The sequence below is a fragment of the Solanum tuberosum genome, unplaced genomic scaffold, assembly GCF_000226075.1.
Source record: "Solanum tuberosum cultivar DM 1-3 516 R44 unplaced genomic scaffold, SolTub_3.0 scf00202, whole genome shotgun sequence".
NCBI classification, from domain to species: Eukaryota; Viridiplantae; Streptophyta; class Magnoliopsida; order Solanales; family Solanaceae; genus Solanum; species Solanum tuberosum.
This window is the reverse complement of record NW_006239128.1, coordinates 542960-554590: the sequence shown is the minus strand read 5'-3', so window position 1 is coordinate 554590 and position 11631 is coordinate 542960. Positions and strand designations below refer to the sequence as shown.

At 34.2% G+C, this 11631-nt stretch overlaps 2 protein-coding genes across 5 annotated transcripts; one reads left to right on the top strand and one right to left on the bottom strand.

The window, feature by feature from the left end:
• Positions 1-868: 868 nt before the first annotated feature.
• On the top strand, positions 869-8479 carry LOC102593048 (protein DA1-related 2). Of its 4 annotated transcripts, none has more exons than XM_015312467.1 (12): positions 869-1213; positions 2144-2295; positions 4048-4135; positions 4262-4391; positions 5204-5324; positions 5482-5565; positions 5728-5847; positions 5934-6146; positions 6220-6315; positions 6397-6512; positions 7426-7484; positions 7872-8479. In XM_015312467.1, exons 1-12 carry the CDS (start codon positions 1168-1170, stop codon positions 8192-8194), a joined length of 1548 nt encoding a protein of 515 aa, XP_015167953.1. In that variant the 5' UTR covers positions 869-1167; the 3' UTR covers positions 8195-8479. The 4 variants fall into 4 exon arrangements, with proteins under 4 accessions (XP_015167953.1, XP_015167952.1, XP_015167954.1 ...); XM_015312466.1 differs by having other exon boundaries at positions 2141-2295; XM_015312468.1 differs by having other exon boundaries at positions 870-1213; positions 2141-2295; positions 6220-6282.
• Positions 8480-9111: 632 nt separating this feature from the next.
• Positions 9112-11301, bottom strand: LOC102592707 (ras-related protein RABA2b-like). The gene is made up of 2 exons (XM_006355620.2): positions 11123-11301; positions 9112-9664 (listed from the first exon to the last, which is right to left on the bottom strand). The coding sequence occupies exons 1-2, from the start codon at positions 11285-11287 to the stop codon at positions 9182-9184; spliced, it is 648 nt and encodes a 215-aa protein (XP_006355682.1). The 5' UTR covers positions 11288-11301; the 3' UTR covers positions 9112-9181.
• Positions 11302-11631: the final 330 nt, after the last annotated feature.

The following is an 11631-nucleotide window of genomic DNA, read 5'->3' as shown; positions in this document are numbered from 1 at the left end:
AAGGAAAATCAAATGGATTTTTTTTTTTTTAAAAAAAAACTAACTAACCGATATGAATATGTGCAAATTCTCATATCTATCACATAATGCACCCAAGAGTGTGACCTAGTGGTCAATGAAGTGATTGAGAACCTTGAGGTCTCAAATTCTTTCCATCTGTCATAGTCTTGTAGAATTAATCGAAATGCGAGAAAGTTGACCCGAACACCACAATCATAAAAAAAAAATAAAAAATCAAGACTATAACTTAACTTATTCCCCTTCTATATAGAAAATTTTCAAAGCTTACCGATTTTATGTAATACCTTCAACCAAACTCCAACAACATGAAATCCACAAGTGAAGCACAAGACAAATTTAATTCTAAATTTTATACAAGAATAACACACCTAATCTCTTGAACCAAAGTATTAAATTACCATATTTAACCAAAATAATACTCCCTCTGTCCCAATTTATATGACTTACTTTCCTTTTTAGTCAATCCCAAAAAGAATGACACATTTCTATTTTAAGTAACAATTTACCTATAAAATGTCTTTTTTACCCTTAATGAAATGATTTACAACCACACAAATTTCTATCATTCATTTTGGACCACAAGTTTTAAAAGTCTTTCCATTTTTCTTAAAGTTTGTGCCAAATCAAAGTACATCATATAAAATGGGACGGAGGGAGTAATAATATTATGGGACCTTGATGTAATTTGTAAGAAAAGGAAGTCCCATTTGTCAATAAAACTTCTTTTCCCTCCTTTGCAACCAAACCTTTAAAAAAAATAAAAAAATTCAATGAAGAATGTTTTTTTTTTTTTTTTGAGAATTTTGTGTTGTATAATTAGTTGTATGAAACTTCACTCACACCCCCCAATTTGTCAGCCGTTCAAAATTGCAGCTTGCCACTGCCAGTGTTTACCTTTCCATCACAATCCTTCTCAGCAGATTCCCAAATTTCCTCTTTCTGTTCAAGCCAAGAATCTTTCTCTCACACAAGATTCTCATAAAAACTTAGGCTTTATACATGATGCCATTGTTCCATTTCTTTTCTCTATACACCCTTCTTTCTCATTCCTACTTTGTCCTCTTCATTTTTAAGCCACCCTTTTCAAATCTTGAAAAATCTCAACAAATTTCTTCTGTTTCTATACATATCGCAGTATCCTAATCAATGTCTTCTTCAAGTGTCAATCATATATCTCAGCCTTGCATATATGGTAATGTTTTAAGGACTTTAAAGATAGAGTCTTTTTGTAATTGAAAGAATACCCTTTTTGAGTATTTTTCATGAAGCTTGAGTTGGTTATGTGAAAAAAGTTGAATTTTTTTGGTTGGTATTTTGTTGTGGGCTTTAAGGATTACAAAGATTGAATCTTTTGGTAATTAAGAGAGTACCCTTTTGAGTATTTTTCATGAAGCTTGGTTTAGTTGTTTTTTTGGTTGATATTTGTTGTGAGGACTTCAAAGATTGAATCTTTTTGCAATTAAGAGAGTACCCTTTTGAGTATTTTTCATGAAGCTTGGTTTAGTTATGTGAAAAAGAGTTGGAGTTTTTGGTTGATATTTATTGTAATTGAAAGAGTTCCCTTTTGAGTATTTTTCATGAAGCTTGGTTTAGTTATGTTAAAAAAGGTTGGATTTTTTGGTTGATTATTTGTTATGGGGCTTAAGGATTACAAAGATTGAATCTTTTTGTAATTGAAAGAGTACCCTTTTGAGTATTTTTCATGAAGCTTGGTTTAGTTATGTTAAAAAAGGTTGGATTTTTTGGTTGATTATTGTTATGGGGCTTAAGGATTACAAAGATTTGAATCTTTTTGTAATTGAAAGAGTACCCTTTTGAGTATTTTTCATGAAGCTTGGTTTAGTTATTTTTTGGTTGATATTTATTGTGGAGTTTAAGGACTTCAAAGATTGAATCATTTTGCAATTGAAAGAGTACCCCCTTTGAATATTTTTCATGAAGCTTGGTTTAGTTATGTGAAAAAAAAGTTGGCTTTTTTTGGTTGGTATATATTGTGGGGTTTAAAGACTTCAAAGATTGTATCTTTTTGTAATTGAAAGAGTACCCTTTTCAGTATTTTTCATGAAACTTGTTTTAGTTATGTTTGAAAATAAAGTTGGCTTTTTTTGTGGGGTTTAAGCAGGTCACTTTGTTTCTTCAACTACTGAGAGAAAGTCAAGATTAATGAAATGGCTGAGTAAACTTTTCAAGGGTGGTGGGTCAGGTAATAGGAGACAGCAACCACAGTTTCTTGGAGACGAAAATATGGTTTGGCGAGCTCCAGCCAGATCAATGGTGATTTTTTTCTCTTTTGTTTACATCATTTTTTACTTTGATATTTATGATAGACCCTTTAATGTTCTTGTAACACAGAAAACTGTTTTAATGTGTCTCTTTTTTATCTGTAGTGTCAATATATGTTATTTATAGTATAGGAAACATAAGAAAAGAGAGAAGAGGAGAGCAAAGGGTGTATTTTGAGAATTATAGATTTTCTGTAGCTTGGTATGCACATGATCTCCTTGAAATTCGATTTCGCCTTTAACAAAATAGCTACTTTTTGTGGGAAAGATTTTTGCTTTCTAGGGACAAAAAAGATTAGTAAAATTTTTTGAGGTAGTTTTTCTTGTTTGTCTTTGTTTTTTTTCAATTTTTTTTCTGTAAAGGGAGGGGAGAAAGAAGTTGGTGTTTTCTATTACTAACAAGAATTCTTATTTTGGATGCTGGATTATTGAGAATAAAGATTCTTCATTCATAATAGTTTTGACTAAAAATGTTTTATGTATACTCAATGATAAAGCCAAGGAAGTGAAAAATTTCTCAAATAGGAGGCTGGAAAGAATGCAGCTTATTGTATTTGTATTCCTGGTGTGGATGATGACTGGCATCTTAAACTTTTTTTTTAATCCGGTGAATCTTTGGAAAATGTGATAGGCAGACCTCTTTATCGTCTAATAATTATCTTGATAACGATATGACAAAATGTATAGGTGCGCAAAAGTAGTGGACCTCTTTGTGATGGACTGTTTGAAATCTAATGATTTAGTTTGTTCTGTTTCTGATCAAAACCAATAGCTAAATTGGTTTATGGGGAAAAGAATAAGCTCTTCATTAGACATGCTATTAAAATGCTACTCTGTTTACTTCAGGGGTATCAGTAGAAGTTTCAACTATCCTTTTCTGTTTCTCTTTCTTTCTTTATTTTTTGGGAGGGATTTTAGGGCCGTTTGACCGTAAAAATGTGACTATTTGAAAAAAAGTAGTTTTTGCTTTCAAAGTGAAAAAATGATATTTGAAAATTGGTTGTGTTTGACCATGAATACAAATTGGAATTGTTTTTGAACTTCTGTGAGTAATTTCGAGTGAAAAAAGTGAAAACAACTTTTTTGGTGTTTTCCAAATTCCTGAAAAATCCGAAATAAGTTGAATTCCGGAATTTTATGGTCAAACGTGTTTGGATCCAGAGTTCAAATCCAGGAAAAAGAAAAAAAATCATGCCTAATGCCCCCTTGGTCTCTTCAAGAAGCTTCATTTATGCCCTTCTGAATAGGATTCCATATATCCTGAAATGTGAAACAGTATATGGACTCGAATTCATGCCTAATGCCCCCTTAGTCTCTCCGTGTCTTCAATCTGCCATTCTAGTCACTCGAACATTAATCCACATCACATGTGACATGCAAAGCTGATCATTTTATAAATTAACATCCTCCTAAATTTATGCCAAAAAGTCGTCAACTTTAAGCCATATTGTTAAGGTTCTTCAAGAACTATTGCCAACTATAATTTAAAGAGAAGCTCTTCGATGTTTCAGCTGTACTACTTGTTCTAAGGGCACTAGGGCAGGAATATTTGGTTGCCTTCAGAAGTTGATGCTTGAATTCTTCTACTGATTACTCAAGTTAGGCCATTTGCTTTCCATAAACTATCATCAAATAATTCATGGCTACTTTTTTCTCTTCTAAAATTAACTTAGTCATATTCCTTCCAATCAAACTTATCTCCTTCGATTGAATGATCCTCTCAACACATTTAAAATTTCATCAGGATGATAACTCTAGGACCAATAAGGAGAAAGAGGAACTAGACCGTGCAATTGCACTCTCTCTTGCTGAAGATTTGAAAAGACCAAAAGGTAATTATATTTGCATTCATGAAATGTTCAAGAATAGTGAAGTTACTCTTGCATTTAGCATTACCATTTCCAAAAACGTTGATTTTCACTCTTTTGAGGAGGAAATGAAAGGTTTATGTTTCTCAGGATACAGATGGAGGACTGACCAAGATGAAGATCTAGCAAGATCGCTTCAAGATAACTCGAATTCATCCTCATATCCTCCTAAGTATGCTCCTTCATATGCTCCTTGGGAATATAATCCCAATAGTTACAGGTATTAGTCTTGTGTTTCCAAGATTGTTGAGATATCAATTATTATACATTGTCTCAGCTGAAATATAAATAGTTCTAGCAATTCACGTTGTGATCTCTTTAATGCATCGCTCTCATGGCAGGCTTAGTACCTCTGGTATCTGTTGTAATGCTGAAGGAATAAAAGAAACAAAAATATATGTTGTTGCTACTTATTTGTTGTGAATATGTTTGCTTTGAAAGTTAGGAAAACTAATGCATTGATGTTTTAGATGTGTCCTCATTCATTTTATGTGTCTAGGTTAATTCGAAGAGACCAAATATTGATCAATGTTTGCTTGAAGATGAGACTGTAACATGCGGCATCCTAAATATGATAGATTATGTGCTCCTTGAATGTTGGTGTAAACAAACAAAAATTCAAATTTTGAGCTTTATTCTATTCCAATTGCAAAAAAATAAAAAACACATTTAAGACACTGAACAGATGTATGCGTTTAATATACACACACACACACATATACACTTCCTTAATTTGAGGTCTTGAAAGAACCATGGCCTGATTTTTGGTGGTAAATTACTGCTTGTAAAGTCAAATGTCTAGGCTACAAACAGGTTGAGTAGAATTGTGCGCACCCGGAGGGTAGTGGCTGCAAGTTCCCTTGTCAACAACAAAAAAAGAACAAACAAACAAACTGGTTGAGCAGAACATTAGTGAAGTGTGTGTTTGTGTGTTTGCGTGCGTGTATGCACTTTTCTTGATGATGAAAACTATGCCAGATTGCTGTTTGTCAGAGTAAGAGAGAACTTATGTGCACATAAAAATATTCGCAGAAAATGTAGTGGCTGCAATAAGGATATCGTCTCTGGCAATTATTTGGGATGCATGGGAACTTTCTTTCATCCAGAATGTTTTCTTTGTCGTGCTTGTGGTGTCCCAATTACTGAATACGAGGTACATTCTTGTCCTTGCTGTTGCTCTCATTTTCCCAACACTCAACCCTTTGCCAAATATGAAACTAAAAAATAATACCAATGGACTGTTATTTTCATACAAAATGAATATTTTCGAATATTTTGACATGTTAGCTCATTGGTTACGTTGATTCAAGTTTTCTTTGTCAGGGAACAATACATATCATAAGTCATGCTTCAAGGAAATGACTCATCCAAAATGTGAAGTCTGCCATCAATTTGTAAGGACATACTGCTTCTGTATATGACTTTTTCTTACTGGAAGTTAATTAATAGAACTCCAAGTTACGGTTCATAGTTCTATTGTGAGGCCATTTTGTGTATTTAAGCCCCTGTAATATCTTTCACATCCCTCTTGTTATGACCTACCATTCACATTGCAGATCCCAACAAACGGAGCTGGCTTGATCGAGTACAGATGCCATCCATTTTGGTCTCAAAAATATTGCCCTGCACATGAGAATGACAATACCAAACGGTGCTGTAGTTGTGAACGTCTGGAGGTACGGATGTCAGTTGACAGTAAACATGTTGGATCACACCTCTCATTCAACTCACATTCTCGTTTATTGTTTTTATCTTCTTGAAGTCACGGAATGCAAGATATATGTCACTTGGAGATGGTCGGAGCTTATGCTTAGAGTGCATGGAATCTGCAATCATGGATACCGGGGACTGCCAGCCACTTTACCATTCCATCAGAGACTATTATGAAGGCATGAACATGAAAATAGATCAGCAAGTTCCTATGCTTCTTGTTGAAAGACATGCCCTTAATGAGGCCATTGAAGGGGAGAAACATGTATGAATGATCTCTGCCTATATTTTTTCTGTCCTTTACTCTCGGAAGATTACTAACTCAAGAACTCTTTTAGGGTCTCCATCATATGCCTGAAACCAGAGGTCTATGCCTATCAGAAGAGCAGACAGTCACCAGTGTAAGATCTTCAGTCATGAGAAAATTTTTCCATGTTAGACTCGCTTAAACACGTCTTCCCGTTCTTCTAGTGAAACATGTGATAGGTGCCATGACAATTTTTTTAACAATGCAGATACTCAGAAGGCCAAAAATAGGTGGTCGTGGATTAATAGGAATCAGAACACATCCTCAAAAGCTAATTAGAAGATGTGAAGTTACAGCTATCCTAGTAATATACGGCCTTCCAAGGTAACCTCCTTATTTTCATTCCTTCCTTTGAGTTTCATTTAGCCTCATGGTGAAAATGAAAACCAATGTGGCATGTGGTGCTCCACGCTCGCTGAGAAAAAGAAAAGGACAAGAAGAAGACGAGGAAAAAGATCCATATAGGCTTATACCAATTGCTTGGTACTTAATTTTATTATTGCTGGTCTGTTTACTTTAGGTTCAGTGCTCATTAGGAGTCTTTTGGTCTTGTAAGAGATATGGCGGTGGAAAATATAAAGAACTTCCAGTGCTAGCTAGATAACCTAAAGTTTTTAAATATTGGATTGAGATGGATTTAAATGGAGTGACATGGACAGTGAGGATCCATTTAGTAGACCCCAACTAGCTTGGGAATAGGGCCTAGTTGTTGAAAAAAAACTAAGCTTTTCGTAACACGTCACCCAATCATTATTCTTTTAGATATTTTGAAGCAGAGGAAACTATGGTTGATCTTATATTTCAAGTGAAAGAAAGTAAGATGTGCTTTGGCATGAAGCCACACTATTATATTATTCTTAGACTTTGAAACAGAGAGAGACTAAAGTCAATCTACATGTTAGTAAGAATGAAACATTAGTACTCTCTCTGTTTCAATTTGTTTGTCTAGTTTTGACTTGACAGGGAATTTAAGCAAGTATAGGAGACTTTTGATTCTTGTGGTCTTAAATAAAGATACGTAGAATGTACCAAATTGCCCTTTTAATCTTGTGGTCTTAAACATGCCATGTGAAAAAAAAGAAGGAAAGAGACATTCTGTTTGAAACGGACTAAAAAGAAAAGTAAGGCAAACAAACTAAAACGGAGGGAGTACTGTTCTTTGTCTATTCCCGGGACTTTTTTTGTGACAATAATACTGTATGACAAAATTGGCTTACCAAATCTTTTCTATATGCAGATTACTTACTGGTGCCATTCTAGCTCATGAACTGATGCATGCCTGGTTACGTCTAAAAGGTAAAATTCGATACTTCCTTTCAACTTTGTCAGTCTGGACCGAACTTTAAGAACATGAACAATCTTCAAGAAAAGAAAGATATCTGGATGTTTCATCACCAGAACTTCGTTGTGCTTGATCAACCTACGTTCTTGTTAGGATTATACAACAATGTACCCATGTAGTCACACAAAATGGGGTCTGGAGATGGTAGAGTATATGCAGACCCTACTCCTAAGTCCTACCTTAGAGATAGAGGTTGTTTCCGATAAACCCTTGGATCAAGGAAAAACAATCCAAAGTAGTCTACAAAAAGAAGTAACAGAAGTGAAAGCATAACAAAGCAAAATGCTACGGTAATCTAAGTAAACGAATTCTTGTTAAGATTATACTTTTGTAATTTGCAGGATATCGTAATCTCACCCCTGAAGTAGAAGAAGGAATCTGCCAAGTGCTTTCCCACATGTGGCTTGAATCAGAGGTAGTGCCTGGATCAAGAAATATGCCATCTACATCAACTGCTTCGTCATCGTCTACATGGTCATCATCGAAGAAAGGAGGAACATCTCAAGCAGAGAGTAAGCTCGGTGAGTTTTTCATGCACCAGATTGCCCATGATGCTTCTCCAGCATACGGTGGAGGATTTAGAGCTGCTTATGCAGCCGTGAATAAGTATGGTTTACGGAGTACATTGGATCACATTCGCTTGACAGGAAATTTTCCTTTATGATATGTTCGTTGTGACCTCTTTGACCTCGTATGCTCGTAGATGATTTCCTCTCCTGTGTGCCAAGTTAGAAGTCATCGATGAGGAAAATGAGTTGATCATGCAGAGCTGGTTTAGCTACCCCTATTTTTTCCGGGGTCCTACCGGAGATACTGATGGAATACAACTTGAATCTTACAAATAAGTCTACATATTTTGCAATTAAAATGAAATATATAGAAAATTCTATCTTGTATTGGAGACTCTTATCAGTTTAAAGGCAATAAAGATCAGATATTTGAATGATCCCAGGAACATTCCCTTCTTCATGCAAATATTGTGAATACATTATTTGATCTCCTCATTGCCTTTTCGCCTCTGAAAGCGTCCTTCCTTCTCAATGATTGAGCATCTATTCAATGCATTCTTTTCGATCTTATATCCTATGTAAGCTTGTTAAGCCTAGGCTACACATTGAACACCAACTTAATCCTTTATTTCCTGACAAAACGATAAAAACCTCTTTTTCTCACCTGAAGTATCACTTTTTTCGCAAGTTTTCTACCTTAACTATCAAGTGTTTGTATTATCGATTTGAACCATCACCAACTATTTATCAAAACACGCCTCGAAATTAACGAGTCATCTGCCACGTGGACGGAATTTTATGGACAAATTAAGATGTCACACACTTTTTGGCGATTGTATGCAATTAACACTTGGTCTAGTCAGCTTCGAGGTGTGTTTTCACAAATAGTTATCGATAGTTCAAATAGGAAACACAAACACATGATAGTTCAGATCTGAAACTCGTAAAAACAATAGGTATGTATTTTGACCATTTAGTAAGAAAAAAAGAACTATGTGTAAGTAATTCCATACTATACAAAATCATACTTCTTTCATCAAAGTAACCAAAAAAAAAGTATTAGTACGTCATTTTCAACCCTACAAGTGTTTGTGGTTCGGTTTGAATCGGTTATTGGCTAAAATTTCAACTTTTTTTTTCACTTAATTAGAACAACATGGTCTCTTATTATTATTACCAACATACTCTCCAACATTAATAGCAGTGCCTTGTCCAGGAATAGCAGCTGCTGCTTCTTGAGCAGCCAAAGCTTTCCTACTTACAATTTCATATATGTCCAATAAAATCGTTTGGAACGCTTTCTCAACGTTATATGCCTCGAGAGCAGACGTCTCGAGGAATGAGAGCCCTTCTTTCTCAGCCAATCCCCGAGCATCTAGCTCGGGGATTGATCTGAGATGGTTCAAATCCGACTTATTACCAGCCAACATTATGACAATATTAGAGTCTGCATGGTCACGTAGCTCGCGGAGCCAACGCGTTACGTTCTCAAACGTTTGTCTTTTGGTTATGTCGTAAACTAAAAGGGCACCAACAGCTCCTCTGTAGTAAGCACTTGTAATGGCTCTGTACCTTTCTTGACCTGCAGTGTCCCATATTTGTGCCTTAACTGTCTTGCCTTCTACCTACACCATACATCCAAAGCATATACGTATCAGTGTTGGAGTCAAGATTTTCTAGAACGTAATCGAAGCATATATATAGACATAAAAAGTTGTGTTGGAGTCATGATCTTTCCTATATGAAACGGCAACCAAAGCATTTATAGACATGAAAAATAGTGTCGGGGTCGGAATTTTCACTACAGAAAACACAAGTGAAGCATATATATAGACATAAAGATTAGTGTTGGAGTCGGGATTTTCACCATAGAAAATGCAACCAAAGCATATATAGACATGAAGATCGGTGATGGAGTCAGAATTTTTACTATATGAAACACAGCCAAAGCATATATAGACATAAAGATCAGTGATGAAGTCAGGATTTTCACTATAGAATACGCAATCGAAGCATATATATAGACATAAAAAGTAGTGTCGGAGTCAGGAGTTTTCCTATATGAAACGCAACCAAAGCATTTATAAACATGAAAAATAGTGTCGGAGTCGGAATTTTCATTATGGAAAACACAAGTGAAGCATATATATATAGACATAAAGATTAGTATCAGAGTCAAGATTTTCACTATAGAAAACGCAATTGAAGCATATATAATAGACATAAAGATCAGTGATGGAGTCGGGATTTTCACTATATGAAACACAACCAAAGCATATAGTGTTGAAGTCAGGATTTTCACTATATGAAATGTAATCAAAGCATATATAGACATACATATTAGTGTTGAAGTCAGAATTTTCACTATATGAAACGCAACCAAAGCATATCTAGACATACATATCAATGTTTGAGTTAGGATTCTCACTACTGAAAATGCAACCAAAGCATATATGGACATAAAGTTCAGTATCGAAATCAGGATTTTTACTATATGAAATGCAACCAAATCATATATAGACATCCATATAAATACCGGAGTTAGGATCTTTCACTATAGAAAATACAATCAAATTATATACAGCGATCGAGAGACATACATATCAATATTGGAGTCAGAATTTTCGCTATGAAAAGTCAAAATAAAGGTACATAATTGCTAAATGCAAGGCAAATGAAAAAGAAATGTAATTAACAACATTTTCTAATGTGTCACATCATTGCAAAGAGGATATGCCGACATTACTGTTTTATTTGATTTTAATTTAAGTATCATACTTTTCTTACTTTATTGATGATTCATAATCACAAAATATCTGACTTATTTTATATCATAAATTTCCCCCCCTCAAACTACATATCTAATCCAATTATATCGCGACATAAATTGAGACGAAAGAAAATGTAACTATTATCCTTGTCTCTTCTCAAGTTGTCAAAGTTTAATTACTTTCATAAAATTGAGACGTAGAAAGCGCTTCACCCTTAAAAATTCAAATTTTTGGCTCATATTCGAACTAGTCAAATTTTAAATTAACAGATATCGAACATCGATGAAAACTAAAAAAATTATGAATAATTACCTGAAGGGTCCTTGTTGCAAATTCAACACCAATAGTAGATTTAGATTCCAAACAAAATTCATTTCGAGTAAACCTAGAAAGTATGTTAGATTTTCCAACACCAGAATCTCCAATTAAAACAATTTTGAATAAATAATCATATTCATGATCCACCTTATATGCCATTTCCACTTCTCTCTATATATGTATATCAATATTGACCTATACAAATTCCCAAAAAATTAAAAAAAAAAAAAAATTAAAAAAAATCCAAATCTAAATCAACATAATTATCATCATAATATATAAAGACAATGTTAAGAAGAAGAAAACTCACCATTAATGGTCAAATTATTAAAATTTGAGAAATGGGAAAAGGCACTTGGCTTTGGTTAATTAATTAGACATGATTAAAATGTTTTTGCAAATTTGTCTTGAAATTTTTGAAGTCACAAAAGAAAACCGAACAAAAAGGAATTTGAATGGCCATGCCCAAATTATAAATGTTTGGAGTTATATCATTTTTTAAT